General features: G+C 37.0%; 2 protein-coding genes across 5 annotated transcripts in view; one reads left to right on the top strand and one right to left on the bottom strand.

Moving 5' to 3' along the window:
* The first annotated feature begins 343 nt into the window (after positions 1–343).
* Tango2 (transport and golgi organization 2) lies at positions 344–3,541 on the top strand. The gene is made up of 6 exons (XM_073078201.1): positions 344–857; positions 1,508–1,621; positions 2,162–2,282; positions 2,741–2,959; positions 3,042–3,140; positions 3,352–3,541. Exons 1-6 carry the CDS (start codon positions 716–718, stop codon positions 3,491–3,493), a joined length of 837 nt encoding a protein of 278 aa, XP_072934302.1. The 5' UTR covers positions 344–715; the 3' UTR covers positions 3,494–3,541.
* A 130-nt stretch (positions 3,542–3,671) lies between these two features.
* Chc (clathrin heavy chain) overlaps positions 3,672–26,639 on the bottom strand; it is a 34,159-nt gene continuing 11,191 nt past the window's right edge. For all 4 annotated transcript variants that reach the window (XM_073078197.1, XM_073078198.1, XM_073078199.1 and 1 more), the window contains exons 6-29: positions 26,149–26,403; positions 25,117–25,313; positions 24,505–24,685; positions 23,822–24,015; positions 22,842–23,068; positions 22,135–22,306; positions 21,401–21,679; positions 20,167–20,385; positions 19,548–19,690; positions 19,242–19,376; positions 16,165–16,387; positions 15,145–15,319; positions 14,623–14,777; positions 13,603–13,827; positions 12,912–13,152; positions 12,137–12,294; positions 11,383–11,550; positions 10,844–10,993; positions 10,138–10,380; positions 9,368–9,482; positions 8,479–8,645; positions 7,635–7,721; positions 7,118–7,244; positions 3,672–6,395 (exon numbers count right to left, since the gene is read on the bottom strand). In XM_073078197.1, the coding sequence (XP_072934298.1) occupies positions 6,295–6,395; positions 7,118–7,244; positions 7,635–7,721; positions 8,479–8,645; positions 9,368–9,482; positions 10,138–10,380; positions 10,844–10,993; positions 11,383–11,550; positions 12,137–12,294; positions 12,912–13,152; positions 13,603–13,827; positions 14,623–14,777; positions 15,145–15,319; positions 16,165–16,387; positions 19,242–19,376; positions 19,548–19,690; positions 20,167–20,385; positions 21,401–21,679; positions 22,135–22,306; positions 22,842–23,068; positions 23,822–24,015; positions 24,505–24,685; positions 25,117–25,313; positions 26,149–26,403 (4,337 nt within the window). In that variant the 3' untranslated portion in view covers positions 3,672–6,294. The remainder of the gene's footprint in view (positions 6,396–7,117; positions 7,245–7,634; positions 7,722–8,478; positions 8,646–9,367; positions 9,483–10,137; positions 10,381–10,843; positions 10,994–11,382; positions 11,551–12,136; positions 12,295–12,911; positions 13,153–13,602; positions 13,828–14,622; positions 14,778–15,144; positions 15,320–16,164; positions 16,388–19,241; positions 19,377–19,547; positions 19,691–20,166; positions 20,386–21,400; positions 21,680–22,134; positions 22,307–22,841; positions 23,069–23,821; positions 24,016–24,504; positions 24,686–25,116; positions 25,314–26,148; positions 26,404–26,639) is intronic.

Raw genomic sequence — 26,639 nt, 5'->3', positions numbered from 1 at the left:
CTCTTCCTTGTTGCAAAGCCTTATTTCTCTCCGTGTTCCTTTTCCTCTTTGTATTACTACCCTATTAATATTTGATAATCCACAAATATATTCAATCTTAGCATCTTATTTATCTACAAACAATATCAACCTTTGATAATTACTTAATACTTATATTCCTTTCCTATTTATCTATATTTTCCTAAACTTCCCTGATCCTTGTCCTTTTCCAAATTAATCGATCTTTACTTTTTTATATTTTGAATTTCCCCGTTTTTAAACGTACATCAACTTGACATTGGCAAAATGGTCATAAGACCGAGAAGCCATCGCAAAAACAAAAAAAAAAAAAAAAAAAAATATCCAATATTCCACAATATTCATTCGAAATCGAAGAAAATATATATTATTTATTAAAGATAAGATATATGTAATTATTGCAATATTAACAAGGTTGTTATTAATAGCACAATTGTGATAGAACATCACTGGTCTAATTGAAACGGAAATAGCTATTTTGAGCCTTATCTAGCGATATCTCATTATTCTCATTATTAAACCGAAATGATGACAAATAAACAATTTAAACTGCTCATATCTTCGTGATTTGCCTCACGTGACCGCGTGACGTATATTTAAGAAATGATATCACTTTTTTGGATATGGACTATGAACTGATCAACTAGTATTGTAAGGTTTCCTTGTAACAGTATTTATCTACAGTATTTGCTGAAAAATGTGTATATTACTAACATACTCTGGTGTTGAGGATGAGGAAAGCGACTACAGCTATATAGTGGCGTCGAACAGAGATGAATTTTATTACCGACCAACCCAAAACATGGTTCCTTGGGTAGAGGATTCAAATGTTTATGGAGGTATGTAGATATAATATCATTTATCAAGTAGGGGCACAATATATAAAAAGTAGAATATTTTTACGTAATGTAGACAAGAATTAGGCACTTGTTAAATTTATTCAGAATGTCTTCAATGTTTTTAGGATTCTGTACCTTGAAAGGGAAAAACTGAACTATTATAGGATCATTTTGTTGTCCGTCCATCCATACACAGGTCTAGTGTCCATTAGAGCTGTGAATAAATCAAACTTGTAAGCCATTTATGCTGCAAATTTTTGAAACCTACAGAGTACTTTCCGTTAATTCGGAATACTGAAATTTGGTATAAGCCTCTAGCACAGATAGAGGAAAAATTGCACACACCTTACATTTTTTGTTACATCATATAATAAACATTTTTTTTTTGTTTCATCTATTGAGCCGTACTAGATAGACAGTTGAAATTTTCACAATGCATTAAAGTATGTCTATGGCTGCTATGATAACAAATAATAAAAATTTGAAGGTATGTTTCATACCTTTGCGTGTTCGACTTGCAATTGGCCAATTGTTTATAATATTCATTCTGTTATTAAAACAGCATAGTTAAATTACTTATATCAGAAGTATCTATAAAATTTTAATTATGAAGTTTTATGAGATTGTTTATAATTTTTATTTATCTGCAGGGCGTGACTTGGAGCCAGGTTCTGAAGGTGGCACTTGGCTTGGTGTCTGCCCTCTGCGAAAAAAGATTGCTGTTCTGCTTAACTTACCTGGTGCTAACAAAGAAAAGGCAAAAAGTAAATAAACATTATTTGCCTTAAATAGCAATTTGTATACAATTTACAGCTCTCAAGTAAGAGATATTGGATACCTGGACATTAATTCAAACATGCATTTCTATATTCAATTGCTAGTAAACTCTATAAACATAGCTCTTTACTTAAATATTGTAGCTTAGCAACCCACTTGAGAAATTCTTTAGTTTAAAATTTAATGTCTTACAATGTGTGACTAAAATACTTAATAGGTATAGTGCGCGCCAAACTGCTACTCCGCTCTGAATATAGAAACGAGTCTTGTTGCAACAGCAAACTGTAGATATTGCTGGACGAAGACAGAGCGGGACCAGTCTGTTGCCTGCTCTCGCCTACAGGTACATCTGCGTTAGTGTGCCTGTACGTTACGGAGTATACGCTAACTAAACCTGCGTGCAACTACTTTACAGCGGACTAGAAGTTTGGCGCGGACTAAACTTTAAATCTATCTAAGAATTGACTTTTAAAACACTTGTGTCATAGACAATCTTTTAAACTTTCTATAGGTGCTAATTATTTCAGGTAGAGGAAAAATTGTTGAAGATTTTGTAAAAAGTGATACCAGTACTTGTAAGTACACAGAATCTATGAAAGATTATTTTCAGCAGTGTAATGGATTTGTATTTGTTAGTATTGAGTTAGGGTGAGTAACATGAAATTAAAAGTTTATTTCACTAACTTTCGATGATTATAAATAGGCAAATATTATGTTGTAGGCACTCCTTTAGACTTTACTACATTATAAAATACTATATAATTTAAATGTAATATTATTAGCACAAAATTGTAAGTTTCAGAAATAAATAGAAAGCTAAGTGGTGTAATTTAACTGTAAGATATAGTACTAACTACAAATATTAATTAAACTAGACGGTTCACTTGTCTTCAAGGTTCACTCTGCAATTTAATTTTCAATTGTAAAAATTCATTTCATTAATTAAAAGATTAAGAGTAGTAGGTAATGTCATATTAAATGAATGATTAAGGATAGTCCTCATCCATAAATTATTATAAAACTGAATGCATTACAAATAGTTTTTCTTTTGCATTTCACTTCATTAGTTAGCTTCAATAATATATGTATATTTTGTACCTTTGCAGCAAAACACCAGTGACTCAGACTTACAGTAACGCAACAAATAAACTAGATAAGTGGGTTGATACAAGTCTAGCGTTTGGAAACTGTACTCCAGATAATCCACTAAAGAAAGTACAAGTTGCAAAGAACAGAATGGCAGAAATTTGCTCCAGATTAAATAAAATCGATAAGAAAACCGAACTTATTGAAGAGTTAATTAATTTGTTGAAGTCTAAGGAACAGTAAGATATTTTATCTTCCATCTAAATTTATAACAAAAGGTACCTTAGTTTTTGTTTGTTTTATGAAAATATTTGTTTTTAGGCATTTACCAGACCCTCAATTGGAAAAGCGACAGCCGCATATTTATAAGCAATTGAGTTCAATATTTGTGGAAGTTCCTGTAGGACAATATGGCACTAGGTATTTATATAAATGTTTTTTTTTTATATAGATCAAATGTTCCTGAAGTTATTTCACCCATTCGTGGATTTTTTTTTGTCACACCCCTGTAGACTTCCAGAGCTGACAAAGAACTGTTAACTTTAGAGAACACCTATTATCTCATTAATATTATGCAATAACACCACTCCCACTTAAAAGTGATTGCTCATGATGGTATATTTTATTCCAGAACTCATACATTGATACTGGTGACTAAAACTGGTCACATGGATGTAATAGAAATCACTCTACAAGCACCTATTGATTTGTCAAATCCAAATTGGCAAAGGACAGAATTTCAATTTGATGTAGGAATAAAGAATTCATTGTGATTATAATACTGTGATATTAAAGAGATTATATACTAATATCTATTGTATTACTATTTGGTTTGATTTCAAGTCATTCTACATATTTCAAATCATAATTATTTTCAAATCTTAAAGAGTTCATTTGACTTTTAGGGCATGTAGGACTATTATTATCACAATGTGTAAAATGAAAATACCATTTTTATTCGTATAATAATTATTATCTTACTATAATATAATTCAGGGAAACAGTATCATACATGAATAAATACAACACTAATAATGTAATAATAATTAATTAAACAATGATCCTTCTTCAGCATTGTGTTCTCTAAAGTATCATTTAATTTAACAACATTGTATTAGTTTAAAAGTTAATGACAGGAATGATTTGAATGATTCGTTTCAATATTAATGATTTTAATTAATTATTATAAACTTGGACTCACAATAATAATATTACAAGAATGTAACAAAATACGGAGTCTTATTAAATTGGCCGTCTGTGGGCACCACAGAGTCAATTAGCGTGAAAATAATCACTATAAATAAAGATTAACTAATTAGTGTGATTGAAACAGTTCACCCCACAGCGCCGGCGTTGCAATGAGCTTAAATATAATCTGGTGAAGGCATATCAAGGTGTGATACAATAATAATAAAATGCAACTAAAGCAACACGCGTGACATTCCTCACAAACATTCGCAAACATAATTACTGAAATAATTAACATCGTACCACTAATTCCGCCTAAACTAAACCTAATCGTACCTAAGATGTTACACATTAAAAGTTTTTTTTATTCAGTAACTCCTAAATTATCCAGCGTAATAAATTTCAAATAAAATTCAACGGCTCCGCATCGACGTAGCAACGTTATGAAACCATTATATACATATAACAATAAAGTCAAACCTTTGAAACGAAAACCAGTATTGTACAGTAAGATAAAAAAAATATCTGCAACAGTAAAAGAATGGGCCTTCTCGATTTATTGCACCGTACTAAAAAGCAAAGTTCTATTTTACACACAATAATTTATTTTTATTCTTGAATTTTAAATTGTAATATGTTTCAAATTTGACTAATTTATATAATAAGAATGTTTTAATCTTTGCTAGTGTAACAGAAAAATGTAATATTTTCGATAGTATCATATCAATTATCAATTAAATTCATATAATATATATAATATTTTAGTATAGCTATCAATAAGTTTGGAACGACAAAGTCGTGTTAAATAACCACTATGTACATACAATTATTCTTTATCTATGCACCTAGTGGCAGAGAGGCCATGACTGCAAATCTAAAATTTGGTCACAGCTGCGCAAAAAATATCCGCACAATGTAAATACATCACCGATAAATTCTCAAGCCATATCGAATCTTAGTAAGTATATTTAATAGGCACTATCGTAATATTCTTAAGAGAAAGTGTGCCGAAACAACGCTAAGACGGTCCTTATGTATTGGTTTAACATAGGTACACACAGCGTCGTGGATATAGTTCCTAAGACACTTCAATTGCTGTATATTGATGAATAAGCAGCACTGAGAAGCAGCAGATACCGTGTCCTAATGATCCATGGAAATTGGAAACGGTAATTATTTAGGTATAATAATTTGTAATATTTTATACACAATTTGATAGAAACTGGTATAAGTTCCTCGCACACTGAGAAATAGAATCTCTAATTGAAAATAAGTATGTGAATATCTGTACGGAACTCCCTATTTATTTACGGTGAATTAGCTATCGAAATGTATCAATACAATGTAATTACAGGTCGAATGGCATATTTAATCTCATCATTTCGAACCTGCTCACTAAAATCTATGAAATTAAGACATCTCTACGCACTTTCGACTATCTAAAAACTTTACAAGTGAAGTAGAAAAAAACGCAAATACAACTTCTTAGGCCACGACGGTATACAGAAAAAATAATAAAGGAACCGTATAAAGACTACAATAATTTACATACAAAGTGGCTTAAACTCCGGAACATCGAAAATGCATAGAGAATTTCGAACAATCGATGCATTTTGTCGTAACATAATACATTTTATAACTTGTGTTATAGTTTTATGCGAACACGTGCGAACCGGACAGACATTTCTTACGTACAATAAGTAATAATGTTGTATATAATGTATCACGCCCATTAAGCGTAGGCGGCGTAAGCGCTTCAAACCATGGAGTAACGAGAGAGCACTATATACATCTAATCTATGTATTAGTCGTAACTCGTGCATAAACAGTAACAAGACACTATGCAGCACATAATGGATTAACTTTTAGCAACCGGCAGATACTTAAGCTCTTGTGTATATCATAACAGAGAATTAGATAAAATATAGTAATAATCCATTCGGTTCATCACTTACATATGAACCTGTTATTACTTTTTATACAGTACTCCATTTCACTTCAGCTGGAGCTTAAGTAAATTGCCGATAACTATTTTAGTGTGGCGATACACATACGACATAAAATTGTCACATATCTTGATTTTTTATTAAAGGTATAGAAATATTGCTTGGTATTAGTCTGGTACATCTAGATACACAGTCTGGTACTATTCCGTACATAACAAGAAATATTACTTCAGAATAATATATAAAGACGCTAACCATTGCGATGTAACGAATGCCTTTATAATTAACTTTCACGATAGAAAAAACATAAATAGGCCTGCCTTTCTGCGAATTATTTATGCGAATTTATGTCGTATACGCCCACCATTCCTGAAATAACGTCAATAGCGTCCCGTGTACGCGTATGCGTGTGTCGGTTGGCACGTGTGGTGGCGGCGGGCCTACATGCCGTAGCCGTGGTAGGGCGCGGGCGAGGGCGCCTGCGCCGCGTACGCGTAGGGCGACGCCTGCGCCGCCACGCCGGGGTACGCCATCGATGGACCTGGATGGAGAACGATCATTTAATGTTGTTATTATTCATAGTTTGAAGGTAATACAATGCTTTGTGGTTCGACTCCGGCGGCATCACCGCCACACCTATTTCTGCCTTATAACAGCAGTGTTAGTGGCTGCTGTATTCCATTTTCTATACTTTTCCGAGGCGTTCCAGCTTAGTCCTCAGGGGTAGCGGCGCATCTGTGGCCTCAGGTAGGAATATATAATCCTATCTGGGGTTGATTACAGATTTCCATGGGCGGCAGCAGCTACTTACCATTAGGTGGACTACACGCTTGTCTACTACTACTGTAGTATAAAATAAATAGAAAAAACCATTTAATTCGACCGGGAAACAATTTACACCTAATTCTGCCACTCCTGAGGATCTTAGTACTCAGGAGTGACAACACATCTGTAATGATCTTCTGGTATAACCCCTATGCTTCATAGAGTTAGGTATAGATTTAAATACTAAAGTGACCACTTTTACCACCATTAGGTGGTCTGAATGCACTACTGTTTATTACTATTATCTTTAGAAAAAAAGTAATAAAATCTACAACAATGAAACAATTTCAATAGAAATCTTAGGTTTGAATATTTTGCGTAATACAGGAAATTATAGAAAGTTTTTACGTTTGTGATGACGCAAATGAATTACGTTTTCCTTACAAACAAAAAGCACCGACACTCAAAACGAAAATGTGACCAGTTTGGAGCGCTTACCGGCCGTCAACATGAGTTGGGGCTCCATCATCATGGCGGGCTTGGCTTCGTGCTCGGCGCTCTCGGTGCTGCGCTTAGCGTCCGCTTCTTCCAGCTTCTCCACCTTCGTCGTCAGCTCGCGGACCGTCTGCGAATACGATACGACGCAAATATTACATAAACTACATAAAGGACACACACATAGAAATACTTTATGGTTAGAGAAGCGATTTCTTTCATTCAACAAATAAATAATTGAGGAAAGAATACTATTATATTGTTTATTATAGGTCTAAGAGAAGGATCTAGACATATTAACAGCAACTTTACTGTGTATGTGGATTGTATCTTTGGTAATTTGTTGTTTGTTGGTATAAAAATGACAAAAGGCTAGCGCCTATTGTCATAATAAAACTTAAATTTAATTTTACAGTCCTTGGCCCAAAATTAAAATTGGTCTAATATCAGAATTATACTACTAAAATTGCATTTTTATAACCATTAAACATAAAGTCACAACCTGAAAATGAATTTGTACCTGAATAAGGTAGGGCATCGCGAAGTCCATGATGTCGTGCCTCCATGCCAGTTCGATAACGACGTCTGGTTTCAACAGGTCATAGCACTGAAATCAAACAATATAATAGAGATTACTATTCCGTTAGATTGCTTATTTGGAAAACAGATACTGTAATGAAAACAATACCATTTTTTTATAATCTAGGAGTGGCAGATGAGCATGCAGTCCACCTGATAGTGGCTAATGCCGCTCATGGTCATCTGTAATCAACCCCAGATAGGGTTAGATATTACTACTTGAGGTCGAGCACAGATGCGGCGCGACCCCTGAGGATTAAGTTGGAACGCCTCGGAAACATATGTCTCCCTTACCACACCCTTCAAACCAGGACACAGCAGCGCTTAACACTACTGTTGATAGGCAGAGATAGTTGTGGCGGTGGTGCCGTCGGAGTCGAACCACAACGGGTTCTATTTCCTTCAAAACCTTTGTTCCGCGAGTTTGATAAACGAAGTTTTTTTATATATATTTGATCCTGACGATGAGTGCTACCTGATCCAGACGTGCTACCTGACGGAAAGTAGTCAACGTCGCCTATGGACATTTGCAACACCAGAAGAGTCGCCAATGCATCGCAGGCTTGAAGGAGAGCTCTTTTTGCACCTTTTCTGAAGAGCCCCATGTCGCGCCAAAGTTGTGTAATTGTTATTTTTTGATTCCACGCCAACAAAGTAGCAGCGAGCAGAGCATCACAGCAAGTTATTACACTAAGTAAATGTTGGTGTTCTCCTCGGCGTACTGACTTTCAAAAAGTATTCTATATGAATCAATTTTGAATAAATGAGATTTGAATTTGACTAACCTGGTACAGACAAGCGGAGAAACACTCGTAGTTGTTCCTCTCGAGGAACCAGTCGAGCAGGGCTTCCGCGACCTCGGGCTGGCGGGACTCCGCGGCGTACTCCATAGCGTCCGCGTACAGAGCGTCCTTCTTGCACAGCTCCACGCTCTGCTTCCACCTGTTGTTGCCTGTGTGGACATTGGCTTCATTAGAAAGAAAGAAAGATAGAAGGAAAGAAAGAAATATTTATTTGTAAAAAGTACTACAATATTATGTGACATAAATAATAGTAAACATAACTTTAAAATCAGAACATTGCTGCAGTAAAATTTAACAAAAGGGTCCACTCTCAGCCTCACCGCGACGAACCACGGCCACTGATTTTCAACGTATTTTCAGTTAGAATATGCGTACGTTAACTAATAATTCCTAGTATTAACAATCAATCTAACTAATGTTGTGCTTACGAAAGATTGAAATTTGACAATCTCTACCTACTAGACATTGTTGAATTTCGATCTTTAGTATGCAAAAGTGGGAGTGATTTGCAATAATGGGCGTTAATTAACAAATAAATAATATAAATAAAAAACAATATTAATAAATTACTTCAATTCCTTTATTTTGTTATCTATCATTCCTTTCCAGAATTAGATCCTTATTGGCAACCCTCAGATGGCGCAATAATTGCTGGCTTGGAAAATACATTTTAGAATTTAATAATTCTGATTTAGTTTTTATCAAAACAGGCCCTGTATCTCCTTTGGCCATTTTTGCCTATTTCTTAGTTCAGGATTTGGCTATACACTTAAAAAAAATTATATACGTTTTTCAGAATTAAATATCATATATTGTCATTTAGAAGAAATCGCGTAAAACGAACACAAACAAACGGACACGTATACAGTACCTTTGTATAGATAAGCGGCGATTCTTCTGAATTCGGTAAGTTCGTGCTTCTCCAACTGTTGCGCCAGCGCAATTGTGTCGAAGTTGTCGAAAGCGTCTATCGATGTTCGTAAGCCCTGTGGAATGGGAAATAAAATAAGTATTCTATAAAGTCGACATTGTGATTTAAGTTTTTAAAATAAAAAAAGAAAACTACTTCCTTCTCTAATTGAAATATGGTGTGTGTCGCTTATATTGATCATCAATTCAATTATGCATTTTGCACTGTTGGGCATACTTTTCTTAGAAAGCCAAGTGTTTATGTAATAGTAAAGTGTAGATTGGTAGACTTCACACCTTTGAGAACTATTTCAATCATAGATTAGTAAAGATTACTCACTCCTAACAAGAAAATGTAACCAGTTTTGACAATTGAAATTGTCACTGTCATCTATTTTCGTATTTGAAAAATATTAAAAATGTAGTTTTTAGATAATTTACGAACGAAACGATATTTCTCGACACTTTTTCTTCCATTTCGTGTTTTTGAGCTACTTAACTGCGCATGTCGGCATTGTTCCGCGTAAATTACACTATGACAGCTATTAAACGGCTGACAGAATTGTTAGCCGTTTAAGCCATTTAAAGGCTTCCTTCAATAACAAGGCAGTGAGATATCTATACTTATCTACGATTTTAACATTTCCTCACGATATATTCTGCTACTGTTAAACCAAATGTTAATTAAATTAATCTCTAACTTAACGTCACATAATACGAATTCCAACTAACCTGGTAATCCTCCTCATCAATGAGCAGCGAGTTGAGCGCCTCGTTGACCGCCTTGTTGTTGAGGCTCTGCACGGAGCGGAGGTACGCCTTGACGAGCTGCAGATGTCCCGCCTTCGTGAAGAAGTTGACCGCACGCGTGTGGTCCATTCGCGGCGCCAGTACCAGCAGCAAGTCGTTGAGCAGCAGCGGCTTGTAGTCCAGGTAGAACTGGATCGCCTTGTAGTACAACTCCATGTTTGCAACCTGGTGACGAAATTATGACAGAATTAGTCATTAATCCATTATTGTCCCACTGCTTGGCATGGGTCTCCTCTCAGAATGAGAAGGATTAGGCCACAGTCCACAGTCGCTTTTTTCTCATCGATGATAGGAACATCGATGAGAAAAAAGCGATTCAGTTTTAAATTAAAATACCATACGATGAATGCTATGATGATGATTTTTTCAATATTTGCTCTTTAAAGTGTTACGAGATGAAAAGTAAAGGAAATAGGTGGCAAGAAAAACTTTCTTCGGCGTTCAAATTACTCAATTCGATATTCTAACCTATTTCTCAAGAACAGCAACATAGCCTATTTGACTGAGGTTAAGTTCGTAGAATCTTGCTTTTCAAGGAGCTTTTGCTTTTATGTCTATACTATTTAGTCAATAAGGCTCTTCCGAATAGTTTTAAGTGTCGATCTAGCTGTCGAGTGTATGCGCGTACCTTTGTGATGATGTCCTTGAAGTGTCCCTCGCGCCACGCCTCGGTGGGGTGTTGCATCATGGTGAGCGCGGCGTTGTCGTACTCCTCGTACTTGTCGTACAGGAACACCAGCTCCGACCACAGGTGCGCTTGCTCCGCCGCTCGAAGCACCTGCGATGTTACCAAACATGCGGTTGTAATCTTGTGTTTTTTAACCAACTTCAAAAAAGGAGGAGGTTACTCAATTCGACCGTATATGTTTGTTTTTTCAAATTGAATTTAATTATTTTTAACAGACTTCCCTATGTAAAAAAGGTTATCGATTTCTTGTAAATGGTCCCTTACAATTTTTTCAAAAATTTTTTACAAATTTTGACAAAAATTGTGGTAAAGTTATTTTCAAGTTACCAAGTCAATGAGTTGACTAAAGAGAATATTGTTAACTATTATTGTCACAATATTGAGTTTTCCCAATAGAACCTAAAATTGTAGTATGTACTTCAAACTACAACATACTTATAAAGATTACTGAAAATAAGAATGGTACAACAAAATCTTACCTTAGGAATATTGACACGCGACCAGAAGAGCTCCAAGTGTTCGCGCATCTTGGCCGGCTTGTATTTGGAGTAGAGAATGGCCAGCTCGGTGAACATGCCCATGTGGGCGCGCTCCAGCCCGAGGGCGGCTTCCAGCAAGCTGATCAGCTCGTCGAAATGACCTCGGTCCTGGAGATAAACAGATTTTGTTGTTATAACACATATCATGCTTTTTTGTTATAATGCGATAAAAAAAAATAAGAAAAAAATTGCTACTTTCTTCTTTATAGGGAGTTTACTAATTTAAGAAAGGCTTATACTAAAGGTCAATGACATATATTGCAAAATTATCATTACACAATTCTATCGAAGAAAGTATCCAAGAATCCCAAATCCAATTGGTAAACTGGTACATCAATATAATTTATTATTTTGTAGCGATATCTTTTACATTCTAGCGAATATCACTACATTATACAAATTTTCATCATTGTCACTTTGACAATATTGTATTTTAGTTCCAATACGACTGTGTAGTCAATATCATCACAATAAATAGAAAATTGACGCTGCTATCCAAAATCATAATGTTTAAACAAAGCTCGTACAACAATCACTTTGAAGCAGCCATTAGATCTGACCGTGTGACGTCACATTCTTCTACGTGTATACACGTAGGAAAATGTGACGTCAGTTTGTAGCTGGCTTTCGATCTGACCGTGTGACGTCACATTCCCCTACAACACGTAGTGCCACGTGCACACAAGGGCCTCACCTGGTAGTAGTTGATGAGGTCCTCGAGCTCGTCCGCGTGCACGACGATGTGCAGGCCGCACATCTGCGCGAGGCGGAACTCGCCGGCGTCGACGCACGCGAAGCACACCTCCTTCCACGTGCGCGTCGAGTTGGCCTTGCGAGCGCTGTCCACCGCGCCTGTACACCGAGATTTTTTATTAACATGTCTTTTCCCATAGTTTGTCATATACCATCTACTATACTATACTTTACTTTACTTTACTTTACTACTATACTTTCTAGAATGTAACCCTTATAACTACGACACGACACTATCCGACGATCGAATAAAATAGGGTTGTCTTTTTCAAAATAAACTCGATTCTTAACAAAATCTAATAATGCAGTTTTAGTTTTTATTAAAATCGGCCTCTATAACTTCTTTTGGCATCTTTAGCTATTTTTACTTTTAGCTAGCATGTAGTTTAGAACTTAGCCATGAAGACCCACTTGAAAAATTCACCCTGTACCTATATTATATCAAAATGTTCCCCCGTCACTATACATGGAAATGCAATTAATTTTAAATAACCACAAAATCCTTGAAATAATCATGAAATTGTATCTGAACTCTTCAGTTTCAGACTTCCAGAGTAGATAGTGTTTATATAAAATCGAATAGACAAATTAAATAATCTGTTAGATTATGTTACTTTCATGCCTAGAATGTCGAGATACAGCGTGGCAGTTTACTAAAAGTTTTCGTCTAGCAGTAAACGTCCAAAAGTTGGCAAAAAAAAAACCGTAAAACGTACCCTGGAACTCCTTGAGATGCACCAACGTGATAGCGAGCCTGGCGAAGTTGCTGACATTGTTGTAGAGCAGCTTTGCGGCGTTGTACATCTTGTCTTCGAAGCAGCGGTCGCCGATCTTCTGGATGTCCGCATGGTTCGGCCCAGAGATGAACTCTTCCAAATCGGCGAGGCGGCCCGTGCGAGCGTATGCGTATATGAGCTCGGATTCGATGTACGACTCGCGCGCCTTCTTACGTGCCATCTGTAATGGGAGTTATGGGAATTGATCAGATTGATCTTATCTTCACAGACGTGCAACTTCTTCAAGACAAAGCAAGCTAAAGTTTTCGATGGTTTCCGTCCCCAAAGGGCATGGGAAAGTAAAGGATGTTTCGAGGTAAAAGCGAGTAAATAGAGTATTTACGCCCTATAAACATTGTATCACTATAGTTACGCTATAGATACAAATCCTAATAATATAATAAAAATTAGTAAACTATCTGAGGTAACAATAGTCATAGTTAATATGTTAGAACTAAGTAAATATGAAGTGTATTTTAATACAGTTTATCTTACAACTCGACTCACGACAACATATTAGCGAAATAAAGCATTCCGTCGGTAATATGACAAAGTTTGAAACTGATATAAAACGAATAGGATTACTAGGACTAATTACATACGATATCTTTAACAAAGCTTATATTTATACCTGTAGATACCGCACGAGGTCCTCCCAGGACTGCTGCTTGGTGGCGGTGTCGACGACGTCCATGTAGGCGGAGGGGTCGTCGGCCTTGATGTAGGAGTCGATGGCCTCCTTCACGAGCCCCTGCTGCAGCTGCGCCTTCGCCAGCTGCGACCACACGCCGGGCTCGTTGCAGCGCTCCGCGAACTCGTAAGCCCGCTTCAGGTCCTTCACTTGCTCTATCAGCACCTGGTAACAGACATTTTTTTATTAGAGAATATGGAAAGTTTTTTTTTTGTATAATATAGGAGTAGCAGACGAGCATGCAATCCACCTGATGGTAAGTGGCTACTGCCGCCCATGGATATCTGTAATCGACTCCAGATAGGATTAGATATTCCTACCGGAGGTCGGCCACAGATGCGCCGCTACCCCTGATGACTAAGCTGGAACGCCTCGGAAAAGTATGTCTCCCCTACCACACCCTTCAAACCAGAATACAACAGCGTTTAACACTGCTGTTATAAGGCAGAAATTAGTGTGGCGGTGGTGCCGTCGTAGTCGAACCACAAAGGGTTCTACCACCTTCATATCATGTATTCTATGTATATATGTAAGGGAACCTTTGAACTCGATTTTTACCCACTTTGAGCGGTCAGATTAATTTAAAATTTTGAACAATTATCAAAAGCCAATGGAAATGATTTTTGCAATCACATCATGGTCACATTTTGTAATGTAAATATGCAACTTCTCAAACATCAAAGAATGCAATTATTTAATGCATGTCCTAGAATCGTAGAGTTCAATATGCGTTACTTGCGGGCAATACGCTCAATTTAATTTTTATCCAAAATATTCTTATTCGGGACTAAGAAACCCAATATATACAAAAAAAACATAATGAAGTGTTTTTTAAAACAATGAGACCAATTTTCACACTTTAATTAAAAGTGTAAGGCGAATTTGAGCTTTTTCAGATTATAAGGCCTTTACGAGATCCTCAGTTACTTCTATAATGTACTCTAATGAGCCAATACTCACTTGTATGGCGGATGTGTTGACATCGAATTTCTTGAAGATCGCAAACGCCTCCTCGTACAGTTCGTTGTTGATCGCGATGTTGGCGATGTCCGGCGCGTCGTAGTTGTCCAAGCGGTTGATGTACTCCATTACGCGGGAACGATCCGCCTTTATTGCTGTAATAAATATTTTATATTTATTAATAAAGTGAATATGCAAAATATTTCAGACATATTTTATTTTAGTCTTATACAGTAATCTAGTTATAGATGTAAGGGATTTTTTTTCAATTAATCCAAAATTATCAGACTAAAATTATTTTCTTTTAGTTTTTAAATTTCGGTTGTAAGTGCAAAATATTATGTATTTTTTAAAGTATGTAGGTATTATAATTATCAATTTTATTGTTAATTTACAGACAGTACGTTATTTTATTACGTAGAAGAAACTCAGACTAACTTAAGTTTTCAAAGGATCAAACTATGAAAAGATAAGCATGAAACCAACTAAACCATATATCCATATCAAACACATGACATTTACCTGTGAGAATGAGCAAGTTTTGTAGATTCCTGTGGTCGGAGAACACAGAGTTGTCGAGTACGATCTTCTCTAGTAATTCAATGAGCTCGTTGGGCAGGTCGGCGGTCATGAACGCCTTCACTGTCACCGATATATCCTCGGGGTCTTGGGTTTCTGACAGAGCTGTTTGTACCACCTATAATCAAATATGAAGAGTTATTTAAAATATTATATATATTGTACCCGTGTTATAGCAATGACGATAAGTATGTTAACGTTTCGATCGTTCATCGGCTTTACCTTAAAATGAGAAAATCACATACTTATATTTCCTTACAATGTTTTTGACAATGAAGAAAATGGCAATAGGCATTAGGTTCTGTCTTCGTAACCCTTAGGTTAAGTCGTCCAACAATAATATAATAAACTAGCTGACCCGAAAAATGTTAAGGGTGATCAACCCTTATCATTTAGGGGGATGAAAAATAGATGTGGGCCGATTCTCATAGATACCGGATAAGCACAAAAGATTTCATCAAAATCGGTCAAGCCGTTTCGGAGGAGTATGGCAACGAAAACTGTGACACGAGAATTTTATATATTAGATAAATGAAGAATGACACTTATAAACTTCGAAAATTTTTCTCAATAGAAAATTCGATCGATGTATCAAAATTATTAATTACAACACATAGATGGCGATCCGCTCACGGTGTCGCACTGGCCGCGCTCGTAAGCCACGCTTCCCTCTACTCAGAAGAGGCTGCGCCAAATTTCTAGTCCGCTCTGAATATTGAAACGAGTCGCGTCGCAATACCAAATTGTAGATATTAGCGGGACGAAGACAGCGGGGGACGATCCCGGCACCCTCCGCTGCCCGCTCTCGCCCACGGGTACATAGCTGCGTTAGTGTACCCTTACGTTGCTACGGAGTATATACTTGTAGTTGTGTTCGACCGCACGGGCTGACTACACCTGCGCGCAACAACTTCAGAGCGGTCTAGACGTGTGTCGCGGTCTATACAACTATACAACACGCACCTGATCGATCAGCTGCCGCTTGTACGGGTTGGCGTCGGTGAGCACCTCCAGCCAGAGGTCCTGGTCGCGGCGGCGCACGAGGTAGCGCGCCTGCGTCTTGAACAGCGAGTTGTCGTTGCACACGGCGATCAGCTCGCGGTCGCACTGGCCGCGCTCGTACGCCACGCACGCCAGGTGCGGGTCGCGCTTCTCGCAGTAGCGGCCCACCACGCGCGAGTCGTACCTTAACGAGAATACATTGCAACGGTATGATTAACTAACTTTTTTTTAATAGGAGTATAGACGAGCGTGCAGTCCACCTGATGGTAAGTGGTTACGGCCGCCCATGGACATCAAATCAAATCAAATCAAATCAAATTTTTTTTATTCAAAATAGGTTCTTTACAGATCACTTTTTGAATGTCAAAGCAACTACCACCACTTCACAAGGTGTTTCGTTATGGAGAAGAAGCGGCGAAAGAAACTCCATAACACACATCTTTTAAAAAAAATGTTTTTGACAATGTTAACTTAACGTAATGGTACATGTGGAGCTGGAGCTAATTCAGACCACACCGTTTTGTCAGTTAAATAATCACTTACTTTATAGTACGCTTTTTTACATAGCGTTAGTTTAACGACATGTTTAAACTTTTTTTCTGTGAGATTCAAAATGTGGTCGGGTATTTTATTGTAGTAGCGAATACAGTTGCCCACGAATGATCTAGCCACCTTACATAATCTATGTTTAGGAATTGCTAATTTATTTCTATTTCTGGTATTAAAGTTATGGTGGTTACTATTTTTTTCAAACATATCAGTGTGTTTTCTTACATACATAATATTTTCATAAATGTATTGACTATGCACCGTCAATATATTAATAGTGGGAAACAGTTCTCTTAGGGACTCACCACGCCGCAGACTATATATTGACCTTATTGCTCTTTTTTGAATAGTAAATATAGAGTCTATGTCAGCAGCACTGCCCCACAGTAGAATGCCATAAGACATAATGCTGTGAAAGTAACTGAAATAGACAAGTCTGGCAGTGGGTATGTCAGTTAACTGTCTAATTCTACTGACTGCAAAAGCTTCAGTACTAAGTCTGCTGGACAAAGCAGAGATGTGGGGACCCCACTGGAGTTTAGAATCAATGGTAATCCCCAAGAAAACAGTTTCATTGACGAATTGCAAAGTCTCACCATTTAGAGCGACATTCATCCCCGTACTCCTTACATTTGGTAGCATAAATTTAATACATTTAGTTTTATTAGAATTTAAGAGTAGGTTGTTTGCATCAAACCAGTTCTGAATCCAGCAAAGAGTTTCATTAATATCGTTCGTATCCTGTGATTGTCGTTTTACTCTAAACACCAAGGAAGTGTCATCAGCAAACAAAACAACCTCAGATAAATCCTTTACTACATTTGGCAAATCATTTATATAAACTAAAAATAGAAACGGACCTAGGATGGAGCCCTGAGGTACACCTATTTTAATATTAGAACCTGCTGATAATGCTCCATTTACTTGCACTCGTTGGACTCTATTGTTTAAATAAGAATTTATCAACTTTAGAGAATTTCCCTGAATACCATAATATTGTAATTTTAACAATAAGGTTTTATGATCAACACAATCAAAAGATTTAGACAAGTCACAAAAAATACCTATAGCATCATGTGCTTGTTCCCAACAATCAAAAATATGTCGCAGCAATTGAACACCAGCATCTGTGGTAGAACGGCCTTTAGTAAAGCCAAATTGCTTTTGATGTAAAAGATTATTTAGTTTAAAATGAAGCAACATTTGGTGTAAGAGGATCTTTTCAAAAATTTTACTTAGAACAGGCAGTACTGAGATGGGTCTATAATTGTTGGGATCTTTAGTATCACCTGCCTTAAACAATGGAATTATTTTACTATGTTTCATTAAATCAGGGAAACAGCCCTGATCAACACACATATTAAAAATAGTGACTAAGTAGGGAGCTAAAGTTTTAATGATTGATATACAAACTTTTACTGACATTCCCCAAATGTCCTCTGTATTTTTAACAGTTAATTCTTTAAAAGCTTTTAATATGTCATTAATTAAAATATGTCTAAATTTAAATTTAATGTGACACTGACTTAAATTCTCTTTAAGGATGGTCACTGCTTTAATTGGGGATGATTTTAAAAAATTAGTAGTATTAAATGGTATATTCGAGAAAAAAGTTTCAAATTCTTGTGCAATTTCTTTATCTGAGGTAATCTGACCACGTTCAGTAGTAAGAGATACTTTACTGATACTTAATCTACAAGTTCGTGTTTCGGCATTAATTATTTTCCAAATTGTTTTAATTTTATTATCAGCATTTTTTATTTTATTTGTATCTTATTTTATTGCATCTGTAATCAACCCGAGATAAAACTGGATATTCCTACCTGAAGTCAGCCACAGATGCAATGCTACTCCTGAAGACTAAGGTATACGCCTCGGAAAAGTATTTCTCCCTTACCACACCCTTCAAACCAGAACCCAGCAGCGTTTAACACTGCTGTTATGAATTTTTATAATATAGGGATATATTTTTTATAATATAGGGAGCGTTCAAGTATTACGTAACGCAATTTTTGAAGATTTTTTACTCCCCCTCCTCCCCTTGTAACGCACCGTAACGTTTTTCTGTAAGTTAGACTAAGTATAGTCAAAGCATTCATACTGCTACTATACTTAGTCAACTCAGAATACTCAGGACTTAGTTCGGATGAATACGCTCAATCAAGGGATTCCCCATAAAACATAAATGAAAAGGGTTGCCAATTTGGGAGTTTTAATTCACTAATTTTTTATTTAAAAAAAACAATGTTACGTAACGTGTTGTATGATAGACCCCCTCCCGCCCCTGTAACGCATCGTAACGTTTTACGAGAAAAATTGCTAATATCAAAACTGAGTTATAATAATATGTTTATCCTACAAGCACAATTTTATAAACCTTTTAATATACAGCACTTAAGATTACATTACCTGCATACCTTTAAAAAAAAGATTAATTTCTTTAAATTTTATGAACAAGTAGAATCACGATAAAATAATCTCCAACTTACCATTGATTTTCCTTGAGGAATCTTTCGGGATTATTATTGGAATCGATGTAGATCTTGGCGAGAGCATTGTGGGTTGCGGGCTCATTGCAACCTTCATGGACGCGCGTCTCCAACCACGGTAGCAGAAGTTTCAATCTGTGAAAATGTATATTTACTTTACAAATTATTTTTGCACAATGACAAGTACTTTCTAATTTACATTACAGTACTTTTTTAGTTATAATTATATTTTAAATTTACACTTGTTTTTATGTATTATGTAGGTAGTCTTTTAACTTGCTAAAGGTTTTGAAAATGATTCTATACCTGTTCCTCTTCTCAACTTCGGCTACAAGTTCATCCGTGGAGAACTGTCCGCGCACCACGAGGATCAAGTTCTTGATGATGTCCTCCGCGCAGTCCACGTCCAGCAGACCACCCACCACCACTGGCAGACGGGATGGGTTCACCTAGAAGACATGGATTGGATGAGTCATTACGCATTATGGACACCATGAAGGCGAAGTCACTTTAAATTCCATTTATCATTATTCTACTGGATTAAAGTCAAGTCTAAAATGTCCATAATAGAGGCACTATAAAAAGATATAGTAAATAGACGGAAGAAAGCGGAACAAACGTCTACTACGTGTATTATTGATCTACCGACTATGAAAGTCGGAACCAAAAGTCCTCCAAAACGAAAAGAGCTACAATGACACGTTTGTCATGTGACTTAACACCAACAACATTTTTTGAATGTATTGAATTTATTATCTCTACATTATTTGCTTCTATAAGGTGAGAATCAGCTACACATGTATAAAGACAATTGCTCACCTCAGTTATAACACTGTATTATTTAGCCTATCAACGGCATCTACACAAAATGTAGATTTGCATTGCATCTATTACGCAATTTACATCAACAAAGTTCTACAATCACCTTTTGCACATAGATCTCGATGTACTTCTGCAGGCTGTTCCTGTACAGATAGAGCACGAGGTCGTGCACGAAGTCGAAGCGATCGCACACGATGATCAGCGGCAGCTGGTCGGGCAGCTTCGCCTCCTTCAGGAAGTTCTTCACGCGCTCAGCGTTGTAGCAGTTCGACTCGCGGCAGATGCGCTCCACCTCCTTTATCTGGCCCGTCTTGCAAGCGGCCTGCAAATCAAATATAAGTAAGTTTAACACTTCATAGGTAAACAATGTCTTAATCGTTAAAGATTGGAATTATAAAAGGCAACTCAATTCATGCTGTCTCCCTCGCCATTTTCGCATCTTTGTTTTATCTTTCGCGATGTAAAGCCCGAATGAGTTATTTTTTTGTGATATTAATGTAAATAACATAATTTAATATTATTTACATTACACATTAAAATTGAATATAATTACCTATACCTATGTTCATAGTTAGAATACAATTTCATTGTTTTATTTTCATCTATTCAATTAACTTTTTATTACAATATCAAAGTAATTAACACAATAAAACTAATTTTGTGCTGTCCATGTTTTTTGAAATATATGCCGTCATTTGATATTCCAATCTTTAATGATTTGGGTTATACATAACTGTACTTTATAAAACTACGTGAGCGCAACCGCTACGCTACACTTGAACATAGCTATAACATACTGTGCACGATATTCCTAGCGTCAAAGGGGCGCCTATATAGCGTGCTTTATGTGACATATACCTACCTCAGCGGTAATCTGGAAAAGTGGTGTAGTTGTTATATTATTTGCATTAAATATAAAGCAGACAGCAGATAAATTAAGATGGCTAATAATTACATTGTTGAAGTTCTACTTCTTGGTACACCATGAGTGTAGAATATTGTTGAATCGATATTTATGACGGATACGATAAAGCGGTATGTTACAGTTATAATATTTAATTATTAGTTACGTTTTGTTTATATTACACATAATCCGAATACGACACGGATATAAGTCGGATACCGTAACTATAATATGATATGTGCCAATCATTTTGTAATGTTTTGTAGTTTCATACCTTGCGCGTATTCACGTTATGACACGCCCAGTTTTTCATTTTTTTATACACTATGCCAAAGAAGTATAACTTCTTTAGTGTGTACATAAGCACATACACACTTATTTTAATGACAGGAGTAAAAACTATCTACAAATAAGCTTAAGATACTCAACTGACCTGAATGTACTTGAAGTGGACTTCGGGGTCTTGGCTGAAGTTGACGATGGAGCCGAGGAAGTAGAACAGACCCTCGTATGTCTTGAAGCTTTCGAACAGCTCGATCAGGGCCTTGGTGGTGAGTTGTTCGTGGTACTTGGTGGCGATTTGCACACAGATTTGCAGGTTCTGGCGGATGTTGGCTTGGAGCATAGCTTTGAGGCATTCCAAGGAGTCTTCCACTGAGAGCGTTCCGAAGTAGTTGACCAGCCAGTCAGCAGACAACAAGTGAGTGTGGACCTGACGGAAAATGCTTTATTATAATTTCACATCTATACACAATACATGTAGGTAATACATTTATTATTATAGCAGTTTCACTTGTGTGATAATAGGGGCTTTCTAATGTAGAAAAATAATATGGAAACTAAATAAACTTTAATTTGATTGTACAAAGTCTTAAAACAGTCTTCATTTGGAACTATCATAAAGTTGTAGTGGTTGACCCATCAATTGTCCATGGTCATCCTTCATTATTTTTAATAAAGAGGCTGGGCTATTAATTAAATTAATAAATAAGCCAGTTGGCTGCGACTTACACATAAATATAGTCCACACAACGTGACGCTAGAACGCGGCGTAAATTACACCGTACGCGGCGCTAGAATACGCGTTCTGTCTGGCGGGGCCTTAATAGCTGCAAATAGCTTAATAGCTTGCAAATTAAATTGTTTCAAAACAGTCGTCACACATACCACGGCGCGTTTGATGTCGTACAGGTCGGTGTAGTGTTCGAGCGCGCGCTGCAGCAGCCCCGCCTTCTCGCAGAGCTGCGCCACGTGCGCGCGCTCGTAGTGCGTGAACATGCCGTTGCCGAGGATCGCGTCCGCCACCTGCGGCGCGGACATCAGGTTCATCTCCAGCAACCTGCGGACAATGGAATGTTTCAAATTATTTTTATTATGTACGTCCTAAACATCAAAGGATCGGGATATGTAGCTTTTATCATACAAAGCATAGAAATGTACTTGCAACATAAGAAAATAAACATTTTGCAAATCAAATATTTCACTTCTTTCTTTCATTTCTACTACTATATATGGAATACTAAGTATGTAAACCTGCAGAGGTGCAGGTGTTTACCTGCACCTCTGTAAATCGGATGTGCATAAGGTTTAAGAACCCCTACTCCATTGGGATTGTCATTTATTGTATCTTAATTATAGCAATTTTTAAAGCTTTAAGACTAAATAGCATCATCAGTTTATGTCCCAATGTCGGGCACAGGATTGCTACAACTGGGGTAGTCCTTAAACACACTTCACCATGCTGCTTCAATGTTAATTGAGAAGGATTTAAATTGGTCTTAAGTTACACTAAACTTGTAAAATGTGGTATACCAATTCTTTATCTGCAATTGCTTGAAATGCCAAAATAACGACAAGAACTACTCAAGACCGACCTTGTTTGCAGCGGTCCTTCCTCCGGGCGATTATTCTTCAGGGCATCCAGCAGGAACGCGGTGCACTGCTGCACCATGTTCTGCTCCATGAACACGTCAACAATCTGGTTGATGTCCGCGAGCGGCGGGTCCTCCGCCACCAGCATGCCCGCGAAGCCCGCGCCTTGTTCAGGGTTCGTGCGCATCACCGAGCGCAGGAGATAGATGTAGTCGGGCGTGTAGCCAACCTAAAACAAAAAAAATGGCTCGTGACATTGGCTATTACACTTTAAGTGGCGTATTTATGCGGCTTAAGCAACTTGACACTGATGATTTTGTCTCCTTATATATTTTTTTATAAACAATAACGAATTTATAGTTGTATTACGTAAACAAAGTGAGTGTTGTATGTTTTAGAGCTTCTTCGATTGTTTGCCATTGTAAAAGCATGTCGCAAAACTATAGTAAGTAACTATCATAAGTTATCTTTTTAAAGCCCGCTACTAAATTTATTAAATTAATAACAGATGTATGTTAATAGATATTGTTAATAACCGAGGCGGTCATTCATGATATTTCATGGATGAAATTAATGCAATAACTCTACATTTGTTTTATTTTTCCTTATTGAACAAAAGATTCCTCAATGTAACAAGTGATTTTCAACAGTTAAAATTGTAAAGACAATTTGTTTAAACAGATGATACACATTGTACAGTCACTGCCAGATGCAGATTTACAAAACCATGAACAATACATTACCCGTAATGTATCACATGAGTTTTGGATGACATAATCTACCAATAAGTAGAACAATAATACTTAACTTTTTGTAAATAACAGAATTAATATATGCAAACCAGAATACCAGGGATATACCCTTTGTTTATTATGTAATGCTTTGTAAAAGCATACGGGAGCAGCACTGACAAATATTTTTTTCTTAAACTGGGGCCTGAGGGGACTATAACTTTTTTCTTTTAAAAACAAACATGTCTCACCTTCTTAGCGTACAACACAATCTTCTGGAACTGTCCGGTCTCCGCGAAGCACTGTATGACCTTGCTGGCGACGTTCGCGCGCAGGTACACCGAGAGCGCGAGCGTCGGGTCCACTTGCTTCACGAGGTCGCCGAGCTCCTCCGAACACTCCAATTTCTCTTCCTTCAACCACTTCTCGAGCAGTTGTTTGCGACCTAGAATTAACATTATATTTAAGAGGTAGATAGGTAAAGTGAGGTAGTTTAGCATAACAAAAAATTGTTATGAGTAAAAATTTAAATGGCAATATCTATCTTCCTTTATAGGGCCAAAATTAGTAAGATACAGTTTAACATACAACCACTTCCGTTTTCGAAATTGGTCACAATGTAACAGATAATGCAAAATATACACTTTTGTGGCATTTTCATGAGTATAACGAAATATTCAAAGTCAAATATCTTTAATAGGCAATAATTTTTATGCAAGTTTCCACAATAAATTGAATGTATTATTTTGAGCTATTCACTAAATTCTAAAAGAACGGCCTATTTCATACCGGCCTGGAATACAATGTTTCCTAAATAAACTGGTAATTAGTATTAGGTGTCTTAGGAACCACAAACACACCACACTCCAACACTATAGAACAAAAACCAAATCTGTCACGGCGAGCACCGAACCCGAGACTCTGCGGCACCCACCTTGCAGCAGCACGGGGCGGCAGAGCTCGAGCGACTCGAACTTGTTGAGCTGCGCCTGGTCGAGCAGGATGCCGAAGTACTGCAGCAGCGGCGAGGTCTGGCCGGGCTGCGCGGGCACCTGCTGGAAGCGCTGGATCGTCTGCGGCGTGCGGAGGATGCCGCGCGGCGCCATCGCCGCCACCTGGACGAAGAGAAAACGATTTATCTTAAGATATCATTTTTTTATAAGAAGCAAACAGAATGCAATCCATCTGATGGAAAGTGGTGTGTCGCCCATTGACATCTTTAATCAATCTTAGATAAGAATGTGATAGAATGACATCTTAACTGGCCCCAAATGTAGTCTACGGATTCCACGGTTCACTGCTAGGTACAAATCCTATCTCAAATTGAGAAGGGTTTAGGCAATTGTCCACCGCCCTGGCCACGTGCGAATTGGCAGATATCACAAATTGAGAAAACTCATGAGATGTTACCTGTGTCGTTACTATCCATTTAGATATTTTCCTGGCACAGAATCGACCCCGGAAGACCGCACGTCATGCACTTCGTTTTCACACGCTAATGTTAAATAGTTAGTAATTAGGCAAATAAACAAAGCAATAGCATTACCTTAGCCGCCTCCCCATACTGTCCGTTAGTGAACAGCATATTAAACTTGCGGACGAACAGCTCCTCAGCACCAGCCAAATTGTTCCTGACGGCGAGACGGAGCGCCAGTTCAGGGTTCTGCAGCACAGTGTTGATGTACGGAACGATCGAGTCTTCCTCCACTGTCACCGAAAGCACTTGACCCTTGCGGTTCACACCTAAACAAAAGATTATTACTGATATACAAGAAATATCTTCATCTTAAAACAAATATACAAAGTTTTACATTGAATATTTATGTCAAAGTTTAAAAATTAACAAAACACAGATGAGTAGTAAGGAGCACGATTCGACCGAGATGCGGACGAAATATGAGCAAATCCGTAACTATAATATGTTAAGTTACTACGTAAAACAAAAAATAAAACATGAAAATGTATGTAATTTAAGAATTTATTTTTATTACAATTGAAGGTGGTACAGCCCTTTGTGGTTCGACTCTGGCGGCACTACACATACATAGGTGGTATGTCGAATTACAGCAGTGTTTAATGCTGTTATGGTGTGGTTTGAACGATGTGGGCAGGGAGACATTTACGAGTCATTCCAGCTTCAGGGGTAACGGCGCTTATGGTCGATATCTTATTTGGTGTTTATATTTAAGAAATTTACACAGTTCTGCACTATAATATGACAAGGTTAAACCAAGAACAAAAGATAAATAACAAAGAGCTCTAATCGCAATTTGCCTAAACTTCTGACGAATTATGGAAAATACCGTTATGCATAATTCAGTTACATTGAAATTAATACATAAAAAATACATTTATGGCAATTAACGAATTTTACAAACTTTATCCTCAGAGATGCACTCATTATATTTTTCTATACTACGAGTATTAGAAAAAGAATATTCCATACTATTCTAAGAAGGCAATCTAAGGCAAGAAGACTAATGTAAAGTTTATGGGCCATATAACTGTAAGACTAATATTATTATTTGGAAAACTATTTTTATCTTTAAAAACTATATGTAATGTAGAAGTTACTCACCAATAATACCACCAGTGGATTCATGTGGCGCTGTCACAAATATAGTATCCGACGAGATACGGTTCATATATATACATGTGCCTGTTTCGATGTCGTACATGTGGATGTAGCCGTACTTCGTGATCAGGTAGATGACGTCATACTTCGGGGACACTTGCATCGCGACGGGGAAATCGTTTTGTGCCTCCGCCGGGAAGAAGACGTCGACGGCCTTTTTTGGGAAGGGCTGGTTGCCCGCTGGAGTTTGTCCGACCTCTGCAAACATAATTATACGTGTAAAATATGCTTTTATAATTAAATCCTACTGCACTCTTTTTTTACTGACAGCTAAATTTCGTTAAAAGTTGTAAAAAATATCAAGTAAACATTTTCTACATGCATAGCCTAGTAGTACTAGGACTTCTATAAGGATTCTCCATATTATTATGGTTGCTACACAAACACACTGACTGAGAAGAATTATCTAAACAATAAAAATATATCAAATTTTC

Source organism: Epargyreus clarus, unplaced genomic scaffold, assembly GCF_041222505.1.
Source record: "Epargyreus clarus isolate Ecla_fem2 unplaced genomic scaffold, WU_Ecla_fem_2.2 ptg000012l, whole genome shotgun sequence".
NCBI classification, from domain to species: Eukaryota; Metazoa; Arthropoda; class Insecta; order Lepidoptera; family Hesperiidae; genus Epargyreus; species Epargyreus clarus.
The sequence above is the reverse complement of the archived record's forward strand: the minus strand, read 5'-3'. Positions and strand labels throughout refer to the sequence as shown.

Coding starts and splice junctions, on each gene's coding strand:
- Tango2 (XM_073078201.1), top strand. CDS start 716: ATGTGTATATTACTAACATACTCTGGTGTTGAGGATGAGGAAAGCGAC. Junction 858..1,507: donor GGATTCAAATGTTTATGGAG/GTATGTAGATAT, acceptor ATTTATCTGCAG/GGCGTGACTTGGAGCCAGGT. Junction 1,622..2,161: donor TAACAAAGAAAAGGCAAAAA/GTAAATAAACAT, acceptor TAATTATTTCAG/GTAGAGGAAAAATTGTTGAA.